We start from the raw sequence: 24,124 nt of genomic DNA on the forward strand, positions 1-24,124 counted from the left end.
TAAATTCCTTGCAATTGCACGTTGAGGAACATTGTCCTTAAACTGCTTTGCTCCTTTTCTAGCCAATCGTGGCCCCCGCCTGTTCCCAATGAGCCTGTTCACCTGTGGGATGTTCCAAACACGTGTTTGATGAGCGTTCCTCAACTTTGTCAGTCTTTTTTTGCCACCGGCCTGTCGCAGCTTTTTGGGAACGTGTCGCAGGCAGGCATAAAATTCGAAGTTCATGATGATTTGCTCAAAACAAACAAGTGGATCAGTTTGAACATGAAATATCGTGTCTCTGTAGTGTATTCGATTAAATATAGGTCGAACGTGATTTGCAAATCATGGTATTCTGTTTGTATTTATCTTGAACACAACATCCTAACTTCATTGGAATTGGGGTTGTCAAACAAAAATTCAAGATTCGACGCATGAACAACAGGAAGTCAGGATCTCAACAAGGAAGTCGCATATCTGAAACAGGAAGTCGGGATGCAAAACAGGAAGTAACGATCCACCACAGGAAGTAGGGATCTAAACAGGGGAGTCCTAGAGGACGCTGAGGAGCTCGCGGTATTTGAGTGCTTTGAGTGCTCGGTACCAGTAGGAGTTGATGATCTTGCAGAAGGCCAGCTCGCAGCACATCTTCAAGTTGCTTTGATGTTCCGCCAGGTCGCCGGCGGAACAGCGGGCGGGATCCACCTCGCAGTCCTCGTCCGACTCGAACAAGGCTTTGACGAAGTCGCCCAGCGCGTCGTGCAGATACTCGCGCCCGACCAGTTTGAGGTACTCCTCCGTGGCCTTGGCGGCCAGCGTGTTCTCCCTGAAGAGGAGGACGTCGTGCTCGCCGCAGCGCTCCACCTCCGACATCACCGCGTCGCCCAGGAACTCCTGCGCCGCCGCCACAACGACAACGTGACGGCACGCCGGCGTACGTTAACAGTTCTGGAGTGCGACCGGTTCGGCCTCGCGTGCGCCCTCATTTCTGAAAGGTGCGCCTAAAAAAGGAAGCGGGCGCAGCCGTGCTTTCCAGCCGCTGGAGGAAGAGAAAACCAACAATCTCGCGACAGGGACGGACGGTGAAGGGGAGGACCCCCCTCTGCCTGCGCGCGTGCGAGTGCCACTGCATTTGAAATCAACGCGGGCTCCGGCGTACCCGGCGCTCCGTTTTCTGACGCCCGACGCGTAGCTGTACAGTAACACAAAGTCGAGCGGCGTAATTGGAATTAGTTCCAAAGCCTAACGCCACCGAGAGCACGTGGGAACCCTTCGGATTCAAGCCAGGAGGAGGCGGCCGTCCCGCGGAGACCAACTAGCCAATTTGCACGAAGTCGCAAGAAAGACTGACAACTTCAATCTCGCAGTGACAAAATCCATTTCACGCACAACCACCCCGCCCAATTTCGTCAGCTGGGAACAAAAAACACGTTTCCCGTCAGCTCGCAATTGTGGAACTCGTTTGCCCCACAATGCAAATACGACGGCGTCGATGGCGCGCGCCGTGGCGCGACTCGCTTTCTAGCCATCGAGATGCAGCCGTTGGACGTGCTGAGAAAGAAAGGATGAGCTTGAATGTCATCGTCTTTGTCTTTCGTCGTAATGTGTGAGAAGGTTGGAAAAGGGCCAACGCCGTCCGATGTCCGATTCATCGGTCGGGCCCTAGCGGCCAGCACGCCGAATACTTTAGCGGCGCGCTGCCGTGACTTCGACACGCCCTCGCGACCCGCTCAGCACTGCGATTACCCCGGCGGCACCCGGATTCCTCCGAGAGCCCTCGGCGACTCGGGCGGGCGCGCTCTCACCTTTGCCGTGCCGGTGCCGTGCAGGATGCGCACGAGGGCGGCGGCCACGTCCTCCTTGTTCTTGACGCCGATGACGGGCTCGAGCGCGGCGCACAGCGTCCCGTACGCGTTGGTGACGTACTCCGCGAACTCCTTGTACTGCTCCACCGGCAGCACGGCGACGGTCTGAAAACGCAGCTTCAAGCGCAGGGACGGGCCGCCCCCTTTGGCCTTGGCGGCGGCCGGCGTGCTCAGCGGGTACCTGGGAACGGTCGAAAAGACTCGAGTAAGCGCCACGGGACCGCGCTCGGCTTCGAGGTCGCTGCGGGACCCTCGCGAGAAGGAACAAGCGCGCGGCGAAAGCGGCTCGCGCGCCGCTTGTTCGACAAAAGCGTCTTCCCGAACCGCATGGAGCCCAAAAGGCCGCGAGAATTCAGAAGTGACCTGTTTTCCGGAACAAAAAGCCAACTTGGAACGTTATGGCAATTTCAACCAAAAAAAAGTTCGTCTGGGTAAAAGGTTGTCGGATGACAGGAAAAAAGATCCATTCGCAATCTTATGATGTTCAAGTCAAAGTTTGACCAAGGACAAAAGTCGGATTTTAACAAGTGAATTTCCAAAATACAACTTCTTTCTTGAATTTAATCGGAACTATATTGTGGGAACAAGGCGCTTTTTGTCTATTATTATATTATTTGTGCAGGGATGTCAGATTTATGCGATGACACAACTGAACACAAATGCGTATCTGGATAAAGAGCAATGTTGCCGCTGTTCTCGCTGTAACTGTTTTCTTTGACGAAAAGCTTGCCATCGACCCAATTGATCATGATTTTTAGGATGACGAGCCGATTTTCACTCCGCCCCACCCATTTTGATTTTGAAATTGTGTTTCCGATGTTACTTTCAGCACGCCTGGTCTGCTCTAATGAGTACGAGTCCCGATTCAGTCAGTCGCGTATCGTCAGCCTGACGCCACGCCCGCCCGAGTCCTTCTGAACCGAGTGTCGCGGGAGCAATAAAAAACACCTGCCGCTCAAAAGTTTTTTTGACTCGGCGTCCGCGTAGACCGCTAGGCACCGAGGTCGCGGCGATCCGCAAAGGTCGAAACCAGGCGACCGGACTCGTCGGGCGAAGCCGATGTGTTTTTTTCCCGCCGTCGGAAAACGTTCCAAATCGACTCGGGCAATTCGGCGGCGACGCGATCGGGCTGACGACGGGCGAGGCCGTCGCGACGACTGATTCTCGGCGAGCCGTACCACTTCTCCACAAACCGCCGTCCGCTCACGGCGGCCGCGGGGATGTTGACCAGGCCCACGTAGTTGTTGTTGTCCTTCTTCTTCTTCTTCTTGTCGGCGTCCCGGTAGACGTGCACGGTGAGGCTGCGCACGGCGGGGAGGTCGGCCAGCAGGAAGCGCTCGCCCCAGAACGGGCCGTCGCCGCGGGCCTCGCCGGCGGTGCGCGCGTACAGCACGTCGTCCAGGCACAGCTCGCAGAAGTAAGTCTTCTTGGGGGGCAGGTCTTTAGCCTCGATGATCCACAGCCACAGGAGATGCTCCGCCCGTCGGCAATTGTCCTGAAAACGCACAGGCACGCGCCCTCTTGTCCTCTTATTCTCGTGACGGCGTTGCGGGTCGAGCGCGACATCGTCTCGCTCTCGAGTCTCGCTGCGCTTGCTTCGACATTTAGGGACGCTGGTGGATGTTTGCAAAATGGGTCATTTTCATATCATCCGATCAGTAACGGTAAAGACACGTGAAGAAAAAAAAAATCCAATTGAGCAATTTTTGGATGCCGCCTCCCATTCCACGCTTCCAAAAGTTCTAATTGAGGATTTCAAATTGTAGGCAGTCATGGTAAAGGCAACCCTCGGTGGCAGCCCGCTGAAATACGAACGGTGAAGACATTAACAGCTTGATAAAAATGTTGCGAGTTGCACAATTTCCACGTGTTGCCCTTCAAACTCTGCAGATAAAATTTGCATAGATGATCCCAACGACTCATAAACGCCGTTACGCTCTAAAATCGTGATAACTGTAAAAACATGCAATAGTTGCCACACTTTGACAAATGTATACAAGCTTCTTCAACTCCCTGCCAGTGGATTTACAGCTTCCTGATGGACAGGACACCGCGGGTGAGGCTGGGGGAGGCCACCTCAATCGCACGCAGCATCGGCACCGGGGCGCCCCAAGGTCGTGTCCTCTCGCCGCTGCTCTTCTCTCTCTACACGAACGACTGCACCTCGACGCAACCGGCTGTCAAACTCCTGAAGTTTTGCAGCTGACACCGCTGGACCCGAAGTGGGCGACCGACATCGACTCCGTCCTCAAAAAGGCCCACCGGAGGACGTACTTCCTGCGGCTTCTGAGGACGCGCGGCCTGCCACGAGAGCCGCTGAGGCGGTTCTACACTGCGGTCATCGAATCGGTCCCGTGTTCTTCCATCACAGTCTGGTTTGGCGCCGCTACAAAAAAGGACAATCGAAACTGCCGACAGGATTGTCGGTACCCCCCTAGCCACCCTCGAGGACTCGCACGCTGCCAGAACTAAGACAAGAGCGTGCAAAATCCTCTCGGACCCTGCGCGTCCCGGTCACCGGCTCTTCCGGCGCCTTCCCTCAGGTAGACGCTACCGAACAATGCCAACTAGAACTGGCAGACTTTCCGACAGCTTCTTCCCTCTTGCCATCAACTTCTTAAACAGCTGACCTGCAATTCCATTGCAACGAGCTGGCAATTTCTTTTGTCTTGAGTTGGTTGTCCCATTTCCGGGGGGCCGATTCTACATGACTCGTGCGCTCACTTTTGTTGTCACAGTCGTCTCGCCACGCCGCACTATTTGCATATCTGTTGTTGACCAATACTGGCCACTCACGCCAGAGTAGCATCTGCTCCACTTGCACACTGACTCAGGAGTACCTGCAACATTTGCACAATCGACATTGTCCCAGATGATCGCGCGACTCGTCACTTTAAACCGCGTCCGCTCCTTGAAGTCTCGGCGCCCTTTGCGCAACGCTCATTGCGCCGGACTACTGCAATATGAGTCGTTCCGACTGCTCTAAGTGCTGGAGGACTCGGCATCTTTTTGCACCATTGTCAACGATTAAAATTGTACCGGCATTACCAGATCGCTAGCAACCCTTTATTGCTCGGTGACTGTTTTTTTTTCCTCAACGTCTTTCTGTCTCCAAAGTGTTCTCTGCCAATTGCCGTCCTCGAGCGGCTCCGACGACCGGAGACAAAGTCCTTGTGCGTTTTCTGGACATACTTGGCAAATAAAGATGATTCTGATTCTGATTCACAAAACATGTTGCAAATCATTTGGGACATCTCGCAGTCAAGATATTTTGTCATTAAAAATGGAAAAATATTTTTGGGTCTTAGAAACTATTGCCAAACAACTGCCAATCATTCAAATGAATTGATGACCGTAATTGATCAAATTATACGAGAATGAGTCCTATACTCGTGAACCACAACACTGAGTAAACAGGCCTCTCTTGAATGACGACTTTGGTGTGGAAGAATTGAAATTGTGAGTTCCTCGTGAGGTTACAAATGTTCTTTTGGCCGAATGGACGAAAATCCCAGGACTCCAAAATCTTGACGGGAGAAACACCAGCGTAACACAAGTCAAATAAATTGAGACATTTCACAAGGAAATTCGGTGCGCCGTGTCTTTACCGTTATTGATCAAATGATAAGAAAACGACCCTTCTGCTAAGCGGGCGGCGTGGCGCAGAGCGTGAGCGTACGCCCCGCGACCGAGCGCGTGTCGTCGTCGGCGTGTGACCCGCGGCGCCCGCAAACGAATGCGGTCGGAGGGGCCGTAGCGGCCGCACGAGTCGCTCACCGCCACCGGGTGCGACTGAGGAGCGGATAAATAACGCGTGCGGTCGTAAAGCATCCTTGAGTGTCTAGAAGAGCGCATCGTAAGTGTCATGCATCCTTATCATTATGACTAGACAGTTACGCTCGCTCTCTTTCTCTTTCCCCTCGCGCCGCGGAGGAGGTGCCCAACACGGTCACACATTTACCTCAGCTACAATTCATTTCAGTGTACTAGCAGCATGAATAGCGCTCATCACATTACATGACCACGAAAGCCTGACCTTCGGAATCAGCCTCGGTCAGATCAACGCGTGCTTTTCCCTCCCGGATGACGCGCGTTATCATCTCCCGAGGGCCAAAAGTGACTCATTTCAATTGTCCTCTAACCCTACTTGCAGTTCAAACGATTACTCTTGTACGAGTAATGACAATCAAATCTGTCTCCGTTACTTAAAGCATTTCAGTCATTTTGTTGACAGTCACTCTCGGCATTTTTTTTTTTTTAGTTCTACCGCACGTGCGCCCGCGGGCACGACGGTCAGCGAGAAAAGCCAGCGAATGCAGTCGACGAGTCCGGTGTCTCTCGGAGGGTCGGGGTTCGGCTCGGCTTCGGGCGGTCCGTTCGGCCGTACGGAAAGCGCCGGAATAACCCGTGTTCTCAATCGGCCCGACGCGAATCCCACCCCGGAAGCGAAACGAGCGCTCGAAGGTGCGCGCGCGGCTGCGAGGACGCCGACCTTGTTGGGCTGCGCGCTCCTCCTCAGGTTCTCCAGCCACTTGTCTCGCTCCGACGCCGACGAGCAGCTGAAGCACTTGGTGCCGCCCGAGTAGGTCACCTGACGGGAAGCGGACGGGAAGAAGGCGTGACCGACAGCGACGCGGCCCCAAAACGAATTCGTCGACAAAAGTCACCTCGAAGCAGAAGTCCCGTCCCAGAACGCTGCCGTGCAGAGGCCTGACCGTCACGCCGTCCTCCACGCCGAGGGCCGCGGCCTCCGGAGGGGACCGGCGAGACGTCGACTCGTTCGGCCGAGGAAGTCCGTGAGACCTGAGACGTGCGCAGGGGAAGCGTCAACCTAAGCGCGGCCCGACGGATCGGCGAGGGGCCGCGAGCTTGACTCGTCCGGTCTCGGGAACCAACACGATACGGCGACTTGTATATTATAGGTGACCTACAGAGTTCCTAAAAAGGCCACCAAAAATCTCTTTGTAGCGATTTAGGAGTAAGGAATGAGTGAACGATTCCGAACGCAGTCATTCCCTCATTCATGACTCCAAAATCACTACAAAGGGGACAACGAAGGGCTGATTTTTATTTTCATTTGTACCCGATTCTCCACTTATTTGCGTTCTTTCACTATTTTTTTCACAATCAGTTATTGGCGGTCAGGCCTGGTTCCGATCCCCCACGAATAGTCCGCTGTAGTGCTTTGCCGCCATCGGATGGCATTTTGGTGCTGAAGTGAGTTGAGGAGCTCCGTTTAGGCAAAGGTAGTCTTTTGCTGCCATCCTGTGGCGTCTATAGGCAATGACATTATAATGTAAACTTTTTTTAGGAGCGTGTCAATTCTTCACCGATTTCGGCTATTTGTGACGAGTCATCAGTGACAGGAAATATAGTCTCGGAACGCCGGTCATGACGTCATTGCCGTCGCCTGACTAAAGCGTCGCGAATCCACGCCGGCTGGTGGACTTCCCCTAATAAATACTCGACGAATTACCAAATAATATTAACATGTTGTTGTTTTAAGATGAGTGCATTTTGAAAAACAAATACAAAGCACTTTATAGCCATCCATGTTGTGATGGGTAATGCCTTCTGTATTGCCACAAAGCATCACGGGATATATTTGCTTTACTCGTGAGCATCGTTGTCGACTAGTTCTCAAGATGCATTGTGGGATACACTATTGAGGGGCTAAGTATCCGTCGTCACGGGTCGGGGTCGCGGCCCTCACGGCGTGGGCGGGCGGCCGACCGCGGCGCAACACATGCGGCGACCGATTCCGATGGGACCCGCAGACGCTAAGCCACACTACGTAGCGTAGACGCACGGACACGGAGGAAGCGAGGTCAGACCTTCAAAATAAAAGTGGCAAAGACACGTGTACCTGTCCGTGTCAGCAGTTCTCAAAACGGGGAGTTGCAAGCTGCTGTTCCGGTCCAGTTTGTTTTGACTTTTTGTCCTCTTGATGGAACCTTTCAGACGCTTGCTGAAGAAACCCTGAAAAACACACACACACGCGGTCACATGAACACACTCACAAGTGTGTCATAACAACACAACACATTACATGTAGACACAGATGTAAACACACACTAATAGGTCAAAACACAATCATGTAAACACACACATAATCGCACACATGTAAACACACACAAATGTAAACATATATGTAAACACACGTACACATTTACACGCACACAAACATGAAAACACACACACCAAGGTTATTAAATGTTTATTAAAAAACATGAACCAACCCTAACAAAGTTTTAAGTTTGCAAAACTAACTACAATTATAGCACAAATGTCCTTCGTTTTTTGTCTCTGTTAATTCATTTCATACATGAGCTTTCGGCGCCGACTTTACAGGTATTTACTTCGGATCAATACATACAGCGGCCGAAATAAGTAGCGTATTTGACACGTCACCATTTTTCTCACTACATCTAGTTCCCAAGGTGCTCTTGACATGAAACTTTCACCAGTTGTTGGGAACAAGCCAAGTAATTCATACCTACAAAGAAAATAGACCAAATAAGCGTAACATTGTGAAATGACACAGGGGAAAGGTATTGAACACACCAACTGATATTTAATACTTTGTACAAAAGCCTTTGGTTGCAATGACAGCTTCAAGATGCCTCCTGTATGGAGAAACTAGTCGCATGCATTGCTCTGGTGTGATTTTGGCCCATTCCTCCACACAAGCAGTCTTCAAATCTTGAAGTTTCCGTGGGCTTATTTTATGGACTTTGAGTTGCAGTTCTTTCCACAGATTTTCCATTGGATTCAAGTCAGGTGATTGGCTGGGCCATTCTAGCAGCTTTATTGTTTTCCTTTGAAACCAAGAGTTTCCTTTCCAGTATATTTTGAATCATTATCCGACTGAAATGTCCACCCTCGTTTCATTTTCATCCTCCTCGTAGATGGCAGCAGATGAAGAAGAAGAATGTCTCAGTAGACTTGCCCAGTCATCTTTCCTTCAATAATGTGAAGTTCACCAGTACCATTTGCTGAAAAGCAGCCCCACCTCCAAACTTCACTGTCGTTACGGTGTTTTTAGGCTGATGTGCGGTGGCCTTTCTCCTCCGAACGTGGTGTGCATTATGGCATCCCAACAGTTCCATTTTGCTCTTATCCGACCAGACTATATTCTCCCAGTATTTAAGTGGCTTGTCCAAATGTTGGGTCTTGCGTGGTGAGCGTGCATACAGGCCACGGCGGCGGAGTGCATTAGTCCCCGTTTTCCTTGCGACAACACTACCTGCTAATTCCAGGTCTTTTCGAAGCTCTCCACGGGTGGTCCTCGGCTCTCGGACAACTCTTCTGATTATTCTTTGCGCTCCTCTGTCAGAAATCTTGCGAGGCGCAGCTGATCGAGGCAAATTTCCGGCGGTACGACTGGCTGTCCACCTCCGTATTATGGGCCCAACCGTGCTCACCGGAACGTTCAGAAGCTTCGATATGCGCCTGTAACCAATGCCGTCGTTGGGTTTCGCAACAATTACTTTGCGATGGTCTTGAGACAGCGCTCTGCTCTTCCCCATCACGAGAGGTGTCTTGACTCACACCTCGGCAACGACACCTTTTTGGAGGCCATCCATTAGGACTGAACCAGCTGATACTCATTTGCACTGACGAGGGGCCGGATTGCTGTTTGATGATTGAAAGATTTTAGGCGTCGTCTTGGCTTTCCATGCCTTTTTGCACCTCCCTTTCTTCCTGTGTGCAATACTTTTTCCCCTGTGTCATTTCACATTTTTACACACAACTTAATTGCTGAGCTTATTTGTTCGACTTTCTCTGGATGTATGGATTACTCGGGTTGTTCCCAACATCTGCTGAAAGGTTCAGGTCAACGGCACCTTGGGAAGTACATTTAGTGAGGAAAAACGGTGACGTGTTAAATACTTATTTCAGCCGCTGTAGATCCGGAAGGGACACGGAAGGAAGGTCGAACAGTCCTCCGGGAATTGTAGTTCACTTCCTGTGTGTCGCCTAGAAGTGACATCATCAGGCAGCGGCGTCGTATTTGACGACTCGCCAGACTGAGCGCAACGGTTGCCGCGAAGCTAACTTTTACTTCCGAGGTGTTTTTGTCGCTTCGTGTTGCTAACAGAAACGGCGCAGATGGCTACCGACTAGCTAGCGCCTTCGCGGAACCCGCGCGTCGGTTCTATTTGTCGTTTTGGGGAAAACTCAGAGTCTGAAAACGCCGCAGTCTCCCGCCACGAAAGGCAGGCGTGAAAGCAGACGAGGAGTTTGTAGCGCTGACACAGCAGGTGATCAAACTACTGGACATTTTCACAGCACGACTTCAGCAATAGCACGAAACTTGAAAAGCTTTGTCACAAAAAAAACTAAACAAACGGCGGATGCACTCAATTTCATACAGAAGTTAAACGCAAGCTTACTTTCTATCTAGCTGTCGATCTGACAGTCACAAATCTGAAATTCCACTTGAGAAGTTTGCAATTTCGTTTCAAGGGAAGGAAAGCATGCAAAGAAGAACTTGAATTGTTTTTTGTAAACAAACAAAAGGCCTTACATGACAGCATGTGTCTCATTGAACGGTTTTACCGTACATTGTGATGCATCTCATGGAACCTTCCGAGCAGTATTATGTACTGCACTTATTGCACTTCAAATTCTGTTATGCAGTACCTGGATTTGATTTGTGGATGGTCGTTCATCTGTTACAAAGTGAATGCAGTTTTTCTTAAAATTGTATTTTTTGTTGAGTTTTTACTACACGATAATTTTTTGCCCATATATAAAAAAACATGTAAACACACACATATGTACACATTCATAAGCACTAAAGTACATGGACACGCGCATAAACCCACAAATATGTAAACACACACACACACACACACACACACGTGAGCGTCTCCACGGCGACATCCCTTTTCAGCGTTCACCACTCAGTCAGCATCAAGCCTTCGGGTGTAATCCGATTACTTGTGTCATTAGGGTCACGTGACCGCGTCGCTGATGAAAGCGGTCGGCCCGGCTCCGCCCATTACGCCACCCGAGACAACGGAAGCTCCCGGCAGAGCGGCGGCCTCCTTTCTCGCGTTCTTAATATCCTCGAACGCACCCGAGAGGCCACGCTCACGTGCTCGCTCGCCACGACTTCGACACGACGTTGACTTTGACCTTCCTCTCATTACCACCGCACTACTCTGATTATTTTAACAGTACTCTCCTTACTTTGACACTATTCAGATTACTTCCACATGCTCTGATTATTTTGGCATACTTCCACAGTATTCTGATGACCTTAATGACAGTACTTTGATTACTCTCACAGTACCTACAGACACTACTCGAACGAATGACATACTCCGATGACCTCGGCAGTACACCCATTACTCTGGCAGTACTGCGTTCGCTTTGCTGCTAATCTGATTACTGGAGGGGCGCCGGGGGCGATGCGCCACGCGTCCATCTGACGGCAGCCCGACGGCGAGTACTCAGAGGACCGCGCGGACGGGAAGCGTCGGTTTTCACGGAGACTCACGGGCACTCGGAACGGCGACGAGCTGCAGGGCGCGTCCGCGGCGACCGTCTTTTCTGAGCTCGCCGGGCCCGGGACGCTCCGCCTCCTCGCAGATCGCTCGCACGACCCGTCTGCAAAGGAAAGAGTTAGCGTGATTATTAACCGTCTTCGTCATCATCATCAGTTGGCCTCGGTCGTCATACGTTTGTGCGAATCTGGAAAAAAAAGAAGAAAGTTCCGGAAACGGCAGGTCATCGAGACGCGTTCAAGTCAGCGAGGAGCGATTCGAGTCCACGTTCATTGATCCTCGCGCTAAATTTAGAAGCTCACTTCCTGTCTGTATCTCCTGTCTAACGGACACGGCGGCGGCAACACGCGCGCTCGCTCAAACGTGACGACGGGCCGACACGGGCCAAGTTCAACGTTACCTCCGCCGCAGCTGTTGCCCATCGTCAGAGGTGAGCGGCCGCACCCTCCGCCACCTGTCAGCCAATGACCTGGGTGCGTCCGCGTCCGTCGCGTCGCCGTCACGCCGTGTGTCCCGCTGGCCTCTTCGTCCTCCTCATCCTCCTCCTGACTCGCTCTATCTCTCGGCGCATTATTCAATCAATGCTCGCTCGCCCTCCCTCCCTCCCTCCCTCCTCCCTTACTTCCTGGCATCTCGCGCGGGACGAGCGCACTCTGCCGCACTGTGACGTCATCGCCAAAGTGCATCTTGGGATGCATGTGACACCCGCAAAGTCTTCCTCAACTCGCCGTGACCCTCAACGTCCCGCCACAAAGTCTGAATTTTGACCCAAAAGTTCACGCGCGGAGTTTTAACGCCGGTTGCAATCCGAGACAGGAAGTGATGTCGTTACGTGACTTAGCGGCAGGAGCGACGACGACAACATTACTGTCCGCTAGTGGGCGCCCTTCAGCTGGCGGAAAGTCGCAAGAGAATTTTGAGTGATGCAGCATTCAAGTGCCGCATTCACGTGCGACATCTCAGCATCAGAACTCAATGCAGTAACAAGTAGCGAGTAAAGAGTACAAATGGAGAGTTTGTCAGCTCGTTAAAAAAAGTCAAGTTCAAAGAAATGAGAGTACGCAGAATAAAGAGAGTGATAATAAAGTTAATAGCAGACAACTAGCGTCAATAGAGTAATACGAGTAAATTGGGGAATAAAGACAATAAAAATGGAGTAAAGAGTACAAATGCTGCGATTGGCTGGCGACCAGTTCAGGGTGGGGATAGATGCCAGCTCGCCCACGACCCGCGTGAGGAGAAGCGCGACGGAAAATGAATGAATGAATACAAATGGAAGGCAGTGAACAAAGAGTCGAGAGTACAACTGGAGAGTATAAAAAAAAGAAAATAATAAGAAAATAAGAAAATAATAATAAAATACATACGAGTCTTCTCTCTCCATCCACTTTCCGTACCGCTTTATCCTAACGAGGGTCGCGGGCGTGCTGGAGCCCCGATCCGGGAGATGGACTACAACTGTCGGGTTCCTCGGGTCGAGTCGCTTCTGAGCCCGAGCCGACGTAGGAAGCGTCTCGACTGGGCCGAGGAGAAGACGGACCGGACTGTTGGCCAGCGGTCCGAGGTCCTCTTTTCCGATGAAAGTAAAGTGTGCTTTTCATTCGGGAATCAAGGTCCAAGGGTTTGGAGGAAGACGGGTGAAGAACAGAACCCAAGCGGCTCGAGCTCCAGTGTGAAATATCCACAGTCGGTCGTGATTTGGGGTGCAATGTCCAGTGCAGGTGTTGGTAAATTCTGCTTTCTTCCATCCAAACTCACCAGAATGTTTTAGAGAACTTGACGATTCGTTCTGCTGAGGATCTGTATGGAGTTTCAGGTTTCCCTTGCCAATACCGCCAGAAGCACCAAAACCTGCTTTGACGCCCATGCCATCACTGTGCTCGACTGGCCAGCGAACTCGCCGGATCTAAACCCCATTGAGAATCGATGGGGTATTATCAAGAGGAAAATAAGGGGCACCAGACCCAAAAACAAAGAAGAACTGTCAGCAAGCATCAAGGAACTCTGGGCTTCCAGAACTCCCAGGCAATGGCGCAGGCTGATTGCCTCAGCGCCACGGCGCATCCAGGCACTGATTCAAGCAAAGGGATTCCCAACCAAGTACTGAAGACGAACCCTCCCCTTTTTAAAAAAGAGGCCCACCACCCCAGTCTGCCAATCAAGAGACACTGTCCCCGATGTCCACAAGATGTTGCAGAGGCGTGTCAACCAGGACAGCCCCACAACATCCAGAGCCATTAGGAACTCTGGATGAATCTCATCTACCACCGGGGCCTTGCCACCGAGGAGCTTTTTAACCACCTCGGTGACCTCAACCCCAGAGATAGGAGAGCCCGCCCCAGTTACCCCAGACTCTGCTTCCTCAGGGGAAGGCGTGTCGGTGGAATTGAGGAGGTCTTCGAAGTATTCTCCCCACCGGCTCACAACGTCCCGAGTCGAGGTCAGCGGCGCCACGTCCCCACTATACGCTGTGTTGATGGTGCACTGCTTCCCACCGGATGGTGGACCAGAATTTCCTCGAAGCCGTCCGGAAGTCTTTCCTTATGGCCTCACCGAACTCCTCCCATGTCAGAGTTTTTGCTTCAGTGACCACCAATGCTGCATTCCGCTTGGCCAGCCGGTACCCGTCAGCTGCCTCAGGAGTCCCGCAGGCCAAAAAGGCCCGATAGGACTCCTTCTTCAGCTTGATGGCATCCCTCACCGCCGGTGTCCACCAACGGATTCGGGGATTGCCGCCACGACAGGCACCGACCACCTTACGGCCACTGCTCCGGTCGGACGCCTCGGCAACGGAGGCGCGGAACGCGGTCCACTCGGATTTGATGTCCCCCGCCTCGCCCGGAACATGAGCAAAGTTCTGTCGGAGGTGGGAGTTGAAACTACTTCTGACAGGGGATTCTGCCAGACGTTCCCAGCAGACCCTCACAATAGGTTTGGGCCCGCCAGGTCGGACCGGCATCTTCCCCCACCATCGGCGCCAACTCACCGCCAGGTGGTGATCGGTTGACAGCTCCGCCCCTCTTTAAATGGACTCTTACGCCATCATAATGAACTTTGTACAGCAGCAGACTATGTGAGAAATGTTGCCCACTCGACATCCGTTGGAGCCCGGTCATCCTGGAATGGGATCCCACCAGGCTCCATCTGCAGTCCCTTCTCAAGGTTTCTTGGGGATCCCGCCAGGCTCCGTCTGTGGTCCCTTCTCACGATTTCTTGGGGATGCCGCCAGGCTCCGTCTGAGGTCCCTTCTCAAGGTTTCTCGGGGATCCCGCCAGACGCCATCTGCGGTCTCGTCTCACGGTTTCTTGGGGATCCCACCAGGCTCCATCTGCGGGATCCCACCAGGCTCCATCTGCAGTCCCTTTTCAAGGTTGTTTTTTCCCCCCCGTCAAATGGGGTTTGGAGTTTTTCCTTGGGCGTTTGGGAGGTTTACATTTTGGGATGTCGTCAATCTTTGCCAACTGTGGGCCTGTGAAGCCCTTTGAGACAATTTTTGGATTAAGGGAAAAACAAATCGACTTGACTTTACTTGTCAGATTATTTCCGAAAATCTGTCTGTGAGTGACGCATTCTCACTTTTGACCAATTGTGACGTACAACTGGGGCTAATTATCACAACCACGCCCACACAGAGTTTCTTAGCCACTGACGTGGCAGCAAGGCAGGACCGAGCTTCTGAGCAAAAGAACCACTTTGACGCAGTGGCCAAAGCGCTATCATGTCAAAGCCAAAAGGTAAGCAGAGCTGAGGTGTTAGCACAGGTTAGCGTTAGCTCTCAACATCATTAGCTTCTGATCATTTTGAAAAGATGCACCCTGAAAATGTGAAAGTGCATAAAATGTGCTGCATCAGATTTTAAAGACAAACGCTGAGGATTTTACCTAACACGGCGGCGCCCTCTGGTGGAAAGTCAGGGAACTGTCCCTCGGAGGGGACGCTGACGGTCCTGCGGAGGTTCCGCGCGTCGGCAGCGTCCGACGATTTCTCCGCGGCCTCGCACGTGTTCTGGGGCGAAAACCTAAATGTTAAGTACGTTTTAGCTAACGTCGGCACGCGTCATCACCGTGCGTCACCTGCTCATCCTCGCCGAGAAGCAGCAGCTGGCTGTCCGTCAACACGCACAACTTCTTCTCCCAGGCGCACAAAAATGGACTCTGGCCACACGACAGGCGGTGGGCTGCCGGACCATTCACCTCTGAAACATCATGATTATGTCATATACCCATCCGAATCAGAATCATCTTTATTGGCCAACAAGGATGTTGAAAAGACCCAACGGTAGTTGGGGCCGCGCGGGTAGGACAGCAAACGAGCCACGAAGACAAAATACATGAAAACCCAAAAGCAGCGCTTCTTTACGGTCGTCACCCCGGGAACCGCATTTCCGACTGCCATTTTACACAAGTCAAGAACGAAGGAAGGAAGAAGGGTAACACATGTATAGAATATATGTCTAATCCTGACTACACATGCTTACATGTCGGACTTAACGAGAAAGTGAGGACGAACGTACAAATGTGTATATGGCGGTAGTGATCTCTTCTTCTTTTAGGAAACGTAGGATGCAGACCAAACCACTTCTTCTTTTCCTTCGGGCTCATCCCTTTAGGGGGTCGCCACAGCGCGTCCTCCTTTTCCATGAGAGCCTCTCTCTCTCTCCTGCGTCCTCCTCTCCAACACCAACTGCCCTCACGACATCCATCGACCTTCTCTTTGGTCTTCCTCTCGCTCGCTCGCTCGCCTGGCTGCTCCGTCCTCATCGTCCTTCTTCCAATATACCGACTCTCTCTCCACCGGACGTGTCCGAACCGTCCAAGTCTGCTCTCTCTAACTTTGTCTCCAAAACATCGAACCTCGGCCGTCCCTCCGATGAGCTCGTTTCTAATTTGATCCGACCCGGTCACGGACATTGTCAACCCGGGCCGCGACCGATCAGGTAAGGAATTCTTTGGACGAACGCTCCTATTTGTTTGGCAAAGTTTGAAGCCGGAAGCCCTTCCTGACCCTCTGCATTTTTCCGGGCTTGGGACCGGCCTACAGTTTGCACTGGCTTGTGCCCCCCATGGGGCTGCATTGCAGACCAAACCACAACAGTTTGAATAATGCTCTGAAAATATACATGTTGAAATGTTTCATATGCGTGCCTGTTAAATGAAGTTCTTTTCCAAATAACAACAAGTCTGAGCTGAGACGTACTTGAAATATTTCACAGCTGGCGGCGGCGACATAACCTGAATTTGTGGGAATGTGCTAACGTCTATCGCTTACCAAAGCTAACGTAGTACGAAAGCCATAAATAATCATTTGTGTAAAAAACACTAAGGACGCTAAGAGACGGTGTGCTGGAAAACGTATTCGCAAACTGGAAATGTCAGATTTTTGCTCTTTGCTTAAAAAAAAAAAAAAAAAAAAAAAAAAAGACAAACATTCCAAAGTTTTGCATTTAGTTTTTCCCTTCTAGGATTTTCCACCGATACCAAACAAGCTTTGAACCATTTTTCTTTCTCAGAAAATAATCCACATTCCAATTCATAAACAGTTGATTGACATCTATTTTGATAATCGATTAATTGTTTAGAGACATGGTTTAACTTCACATTGTCCAAATCTTCCAATTTCAGCCCGTCGACTGTAAATCTCCGATTTCTGTCGTCCTCCATGAAAGCAGACCGATTCTCATTGCGTTTTTCCTTCATTTTCTTTTTTTGAGTAAAGGCAAAGAAATAATGTTTTTTAATCCGATTTACCACAAAAATAATCAACAGATTAATCAATTATGAGGGTTAGTCATCGTTAATTGCGGCCCTAAAAACGTACGTCAACGTGAGCCTTCATAAATCAGCATTGTAAATGTTTAACAATTTAACTTCATCAATTGAGCCGTCAAACTATTGGCGGGGGACGACAATCCACAAATAACTGATGCTCAATATAATTACCATGAAGGAAAAAACAAACAAAAACATGGCTATGTGGGGAGCAGGTCAAAACACGCACACACACGCAAATACAAGGTTTTCCGTGAAAAAGGGGGTCGTACCTCGGGTCAAAACAAGAAATCGCTGCTAAACGACCGCTTGTTCGGCACGCTACTTTCTCGACATGAGCAAAACAACGAGACGCGCTTATTAGCGCCAATTTGAATCTTTTGGAACTCGTTCCTAGAGGGCTTGAAAAAAAGTGGCTAAAAGTAGCCAGCAAATGGCTCGTTTGTCAACAATGACTGCTTTTGGCACTCTGGTGGCATCCATGTTGTTCGTAGAAGCGATGCACATCAGCAAGGATACGCCTTTACCCACCGAAGCAAAAAATAAATAAAATTTGATGGAAGCAATAAATTCCACGCAAATCCGCCTAAGAACTCAGCGACCTCCGGCGACGGGACAACACGGCCGACCCAGCTGCAGTTACGTCACCGCCTGAGGGAGTATGAGTATGAGGCCACGCCCGCCACGATGACGTCACGTGAAAGTCGCTCTCAAGTGGACGTGGGGAAACTCGACTCTTGCCAACCTCGCCGGGAATGTTGGCCACCTGTTCTCTCGCGCGCGCACACACGCGTCATTCAGCTGGGTGCGTGCGCTAAACGCACATTTGTTACTAAATGTTGATTCAACTTACTGAAGTGAAGTTGTGTAGTTTGACTTAAAACATTTCTGATTTTCCAGGACGTGCGAAGGAAAACTCGAGAACAAACACACGCACGCGCACGTAAGCAAACAGAGGCCACTTTGCGCGTCAACCCGCAGGCAGGTCCCGTCGCCGAGGCGACCGGTAAACACAGCGGCAGCATCGTGTCGCATCTTTATCGAGACGGACAAACGCATAAACACGGTCATGTGATCTACACATACATAGCAGACGCGGCGGCTATGTGGCGGCGCTTTGACGAAACTCAGCAGGAGGAGAGCGTCAAGACGCAATGGCGAAAAGCCACGAGAAGAGAAAACTCCCTCGTGGCCCCCGGTAGCGTTGACGCAAAACGGCGGCCCTTCCCCGTGCCAGATCGTCCGCTACAAATCCTTTTGTAGTGAATCAGGAGATTTTTCTCGAATCTAGTTCCTGAAGTGTCCACGAGATAGCGTTTCGCTGTGCCGGTAGCGCCCTGGCAAACGTTCGTCATTCCCGACTCCCCGATCACAACGGACGCGTTTTTAGATGACGGATTATTCTCCCGCCGAACGGGTTAATCGAATATGCTCGCTGTGATTGTATCGGGATTTCGATATCGTGGATTTGACGGTCGAGTCGTCAGCGGAATGAAAAATGTTTTTGTCTCAGGCTGAAAACTGAACAATACGGTAGAAACGTGAAATCATTTTTGTGTCTCGGGACGACCGCGGGCCGTCGCGGGATACGTCGAGGGCACGGCATCCGGAACGACGACTTCCAGCGTGCCGGCATCTGATGATCGCGACGTGGCCAAACTTCGAGTCAACGCGGTGCGAAATGTGCCCGATGCGCCCAGAGAGAAAGAAGAGTCAAAGAAAGGGATCATTGTCACGTACGCAAAACCAGTCGCGTGAAGGAAATATTTGTTGCCTCTCGAGGTTTCTTCATTTCACTTTGCACAAATTGAACACTTCCAAAAGGTGTAGTAATTGAAAGTAGATCCGTTTTATTGCTACCGAGCTGGCTCAAACAAACCAAAAAGTCACAAATGATTTTTGGAAGATATTTTGAGCCTTGTGAAATGAGTCGAGAAATGTGCAATTATAATTAGGAAGGGGAAAAAAAGTGACTCGACCGACATTTTGTGAAGTCAAAGTAACCTTGAAACAAGATCAATTGAAAAATCCGATTTCAGCTTTGCTGCAGTGCGAAGCAACAAAGTTGAGGTCGGAGTGCGCTTGGGATGAAGGTCGGCTGGCGCGCCGTCTGCGTCTGACAAATATTTCTGCTTTAACAGAAAAAGTTCAACTCGGAATTTTCCAAATTTACCCAAAACGTTCCGGAAATGTTTCGCACTTTTCATGCGAAGGGCTACTAGTTGGACCGAGGCGGGTGAGTCTGACAACCCGTCTTGAATGACGTCGTTAGGAATTGCCAATAACGGGGATTGAGGGATCGACAATGATTTCGCAAGGTCGGCGTGTGCAACTGTGAGCGTGAGACTTCCGGTGCCCCCAGCCAGCGGCTGTTGTTGTTGTTGTTGTTGTTTGTGTTTCCGTTTGGGCTCGCACGCCGCCGCCGCCATTGTTGCATCCGGTCCCACCGCTCCGCAGGAACGCTCGACCGGCGACCGATCCGGGGCGTCGCCGCCCGGGATAGGCGCTCGTGAGCTGGATGGCTGGTTTCCATGGAAACGGGAAAAGGCATCACGACGTCGGCTGTGACGCCGCAGAGGACCGATGCCGTCTTTGCGCTCGGACAACGTATGTATGACGTCACGGAGGAGTCGGTCTTACCGTGAACGCGCACCCAGCCCTGCTGCTGGCACACGCCGGCCGCCAGGAAGCGCTCCGCCGGGCCGCCGGGCAGCGAGTCCACGTCGTCCATGTCCGGTGTCGCCGGGAAGACCGCCGACGGCAACTTTTCAACTTGAGCTTTTGGTTGTTGTTGTTGTTGTTGTTGTTGTTGTTGTTGTTGTTGTCCTTTTTTGTCTTCAAAGGCCGCCGAACACTTGGTTAGCTTTAGCTTAGCTTCCCGTTAGCAGCTTCGGACGAGGACGAGGATGAGGACTCCCCCAGTCCGGACGACTCCGCCTCATGCTTCCGCTCCTCCTCGGGGGTCGGAGGCACACCGGCGGCATGGGCGGCGGGCTGGAGCCCACCAGAACCGAACGTCGAGTCCGAGCCCAGCGGCGTCCCGTCCCGCCCCGCTGCTGTCGCGGCAGGGACAAAGTTTGGACGAGACTCCCCGAAAGTCAGCACGAGTGCGCGCTCGCCCACGCGAGAGCGCGCTTGAGTGTCCCGCGAGGCGCCGGGGACGAGCGTCGAATCGTCCATGGATGACGAGCGCAAGTTCACTCATCGTCACTTGGCCTCCTTCAAAAAACTAACAATAAAATGCTAGTCCTGCTTCATTTTTATTCAGCTTGATCAACGAGTAGGACTCTACTTCGTTTTACTCAAGATATCAAATATGATCGAAGATTCGAAACGATTTAATTGAGCTAATTCGGAGCTAAATGTATTCATTTGAGGTCAAAGTGAAGTTTCTACTTTGTGTGCACTCTGTCGCCCCCTGCTGGACAGCTGCTGGACTGACTGATGTTTTACTAGGTTGAAAAAGAGACTGAATGATCACGATACTGAGTAAACGTGCTTATCTACCGATACGGTTTGAAAATATCTTCGGAATTTTATGCCGCGTTTCTTTGGTACAGAAAAACTGTTCATTGGGCCAAATAATAGTTTCTGTGAATATCAGAAATACAATCAAGGTTTGAAATGAAACATTTGCGCCCTCTTTTAGCCCCTTTTGTCGCTGCCTCAAGCAGCAAGTGGCCACTGGCATTATACACACGTATTTCTCCTGCCAAACTCGAATACTCTTTTTTTTTTTTTTTGTCATTGTTTTTTTAAATGTTCTTAGGAACTTTGCCTTATCCCCCTTTCTGTGGGTATGTTAGGTACATCCAGAATGTCACCTCAAAGACAAATACCCCAAACTCTTCAGGACTAGTGTAGCTCGTCTGTGGTGGCACACGAGTGCTAAAGTAAAAAAGTTTGGATTGGGGCGGGGGAATTATTATTATTATTTTTTTTTTATTGAAGGGTTCAAGAAAACACGAGGTGACAAGGCCTAACAGGAAGCAGACCAACAGCACGTGCCAGATAACTTAACAATACTGTTTATTACACACGTGTGCTTACATTGTCTATACGTGGATGGATGGATGGAGGTCAAAGGTCATAGTGTTCTTGTTTTGATTACACACACAAAAGTTCATATTAAGGCACAAAGTCATTAAAATTCAAAAGGTTAACTACATCTTCAGTCACGTGACACGAGATAAAAGAACAAGAAAATGGCGACATCGACGAGCCGTCCGCCGTCGTCGCTATTTACACAAAAACGTGATTAAAAAAAACATCTTTAGCACCAGTGTATCAGAGCAAATGTACAAAAGTTGCATAGAGTCCGGGCGACGCCGCCATGGCAACGTGTGACTTGAGAAGGGGTGGACTAGGTTGCGGGAACAGCGGCGAGCGGAGGCGGGACTGACCAACACGGGCGCGTCCCGATTGGCGGCTCGCTCGCTTCGCACGATTGACTGACAGCAAACACGTTTAGCTTAGCATCTGGCGTTAGCTCAGTTGCTAAATGAGGCGCAAGATGGATCCCTGTGGGTTCCCTCGTGATAATGACGACGACGGTGAGAATGACGTCACATACGAGAAGAACAAACGTTAAGCAGCGGTGCACGACGGGTAATGTAAGGGAGGCTCGAGATGGATCCCTGTGGGTTCGCTCAGGAAGTGGCGGTGATGATGACGTCATGTACGAGAAGAACAAACGTTACACAGCGGGGCATAATGGGTGATGTCGGCTCGCACAGTGGGAGGGACTTCCTGTGTGCAGTCACATGACATCACGTGATTTCACATGATGTCACGTTATGCAAAGCCGTTGGGAGCATTTATTCCCTATCAATGTAAGGCCCATGTACTATTACGCTCTGTCCTCACTAGTATGACAAGTCAATGGACTATAGAGCGACTTTGTCGTCCTCGGAAAGTGTTTTTCCTTTACTAGTGCCACTTTTAGCTTACTAGTATGCAATTAACCATTATAACTATACTACTGTGCAGCAATATCCCCAAACATTATTGGCTGTCTTTGATATCCATCTAATTCCATCTAATTTAATGGAATAAATGCTCAAACAGCTTGCCACAAAGCTGTTTGGCATTTCTTTAAAGCAAACAAGTTTTCATTTATTATTCAGCGCACTAGCAGGCTATCGAATATAGAGTACGCCGGAGTGGTTTAAGTATTTATTCAATAGCCTACACTCCAAATCTTACCAAGAATATTTGTCGTATTTCTAGTAAAAGGACTCATTACCTCAAAGGTTTTAGACAATTTTCACTTGTTTCAAGCAAGTTTTTACTTGAGGTAGCTGGCGACCAGTTTAGGGTGTTCCCCGCCTCTCGCCCGAAGATAGCGGGCTTGGCTCCAGCGCACCCGCAACCCGAGTGAGGATCAGCGGTACGGAAAATGGATGCATTGATAGAAAATAAATGGTCAGTGGAGTAAGTTTTTTTTGGTCTTATTACAGTGGCAAATTTAACTTACTTCAAGTGAAATTTTGCTTGTAACAAGTGAAAATTGTCTACAGCTTTTTAGGTGATGAGTCTTGTTTGAAGTGTAATCAGATTCATTTTGAAAAGAAATAAAAACAAATATTCCTGGTAAGATTTCGCAGTGTACTAGCGTGCTGAATTATAAAACGGACGTGAACCTGTATACGAAGGATACGGAATAAATGCTCAAACAGCTTTATGGAAAGACTTCGGAGCATTTACTCACAGCCAGAGCACTATTTTTCGTTGATAATGCAGCGCCATTCATAGGATATTGAATAAAATGCTCAAGTGGCTCAAGACGGACCCCAGCGGGATCCCTCCGGACGCGATGACTACAATTCCGGCGATGAAGATGATGATGATGTCACATACGAGAATATGTTACGCGGCGGGGAGGCGGAGCTTCACTGCCGGTGAGCCCTTCCTGCATGGGGCGGGGCACGATGGGTAACAACGATGGTAACGCTGGCTCACGCGCAGGAAACTGAAGCGGGAGGGCCTTCCTTCCCGCGTGCGGCGGCGGCACGCGTGCAGTCTCATGGGGTTTGTGCTGTTCTCTGGTGCTTTACGCGGACGCACAGTTTAAAAAAAAAAAAAAAAAAAAGACAAGAATCAAAGTGGAGAGTTTTGGTAAAGTGGGCATGTTTGTGGCGGTCGGCGGCGTCTAGGCCTTCTCCAGGGACGGCGTGTTGAAGCAGCCGTCGGGCAGCGTGTTCTTGATGTCGTTGAGGTTGGCGATGTCCGCTCGGATCTCTCGGATCTGTCGGTCGTAGTCGCCGATCATGGCCTCCTGCGTGCGCGCCACGTCATTCAGTTCCGTCAACTTCCTGTCCAGCTCGCTGTCCGCCATCTTGTCCTTGGCGCGCCGCAGCGACTCGTCGATTTGCGTCAGTTTGCCCACGTCCACTTTGTCGATGTTTCCTGGGGGCACACGCGAGCCAGTGTTTAAGCCATCATTTTTTTTTTTTTTTTTTTTTTAAAGGCGTTTTACTAGGGCCATGTGGATTTTCTAAGGCCGATACCTATTCCCATATTCGGCAGAATTAATTAAAAAAATAATAATAATATATCAAAATACAGAAAACGTTGTATTGTTGCTTGTTTGAACGATATTATCGTTGTGTTAATGTGTAAAAAAAAAAAACCCCAAAACAACAACAACAAACGGCAAAAATCGGTCTAATTTCGTCCGATAAAACTCGGCCGGGCCCTAGTTTTTACAGTATACGGACCTAAGTCCTAATTTTGAGTTGCGTGGCTTCTGTGCAGCAGCATGTTGTGCCACAACATGCTGCTGCATGCTGTCTTCTAGTAAAGACAGCATGTCTTTACTAGAAGACGTGCAGCGTAATGAAGAGCAAGAGGAGGAGGCGGAGAAAGTCGACAACTCAGCTGCAGTCATCCTTCCCACGTCGCAAAGACAATAAATGTCTGTGAGGATTGTTGCGCGCGCTGCTTGTATGTTTTGCTGCTCCAGAGCAGTTTTGGAAGGTTTAGAATTACCATAACA

The 24,124-nt window shown here is 50.4% G+C and overlaps 2 protein-coding genes across 19 annotated transcripts in view; both read right to left on the reverse strand.

Annotated features, from left to right (window-relative positions):
• rasal2 (RAS protein activator like 2) overlaps positions 1–20,242 on the reverse strand; it is a 28,557-nt gene extending 8,315 nt beyond the window's left edge. For 3 of the 18 annotated variants that reach the window (XM_061693335.1, XM_061693326.1, XM_061693325.1), the window contains exons 1-10: positions 19,768–20,238; positions 15,433–15,554; positions 15,241–15,364; positions 11,353–11,462; positions 7,711–7,823; positions 6,512–6,647; positions 6,337–6,435; positions 3,052–3,339; positions 1,785–2,025; positions 584–873 (exon numbers count right to left, since the gene is read on the reverse strand). In XM_061693335.1, the coding sequence (XP_061549319.1) occupies positions 584–873; positions 1,785–2,025; positions 3,052–3,339; positions 6,337–6,435; positions 6,512–6,647; positions 7,711–7,823; positions 11,353–11,462; positions 15,241–15,364; positions 15,433–15,554; positions 19,768–19,858 (1,614 nt within the window). In that variant the 5' untranslated portion in view covers positions 19,859–20,238. Of the gene's footprint in view, positions 1–583; positions 874–1,784; positions 2,026–3,022; positions 3,340–6,336; positions 6,436–6,511; positions 6,648–7,710; positions 7,824–11,352; positions 11,463–11,534; positions 11,734–15,240; positions 15,365–15,432; positions 15,555–19,767 lie in introns of those variants that run through there. The other 15 variants (XR_009769637.1, XM_061693331.1, XM_061693339.1 and 12 more) reach the window with 10 other exon arrangements.
• An 897-nt stretch (positions 20,243–21,139) lies between these two features.
• lamc1 (laminin, gamma 1) overlaps positions 21,140–24,124 on the reverse strand; it is a 38,498-nt gene continuing 35,513 nt past the window's right edge. The window contains exon 28 of the mRNA XM_061693232.1: positions 21,140–23,535. Coding sequence (XP_061549216.1) covers positions 23,279–23,535 — 257 coding nt within the window. The 3' untranslated portion in view covers positions 21,140–23,278. The remainder of the gene's footprint in view (positions 23,536–24,124) is intronic.

The sequence above is a fragment of the Phycodurus eques genome, chromosome 13, assembly GCF_024500275.1.
Source record: "Phycodurus eques isolate BA_2022a chromosome 13, UOR_Pequ_1.1, whole genome shotgun sequence".
Taxonomy (NCBI): domain Eukaryota; kingdom Metazoa; phylum Chordata; class Actinopteri; order Syngnathiformes; family Syngnathidae; genus Phycodurus; species Phycodurus eques.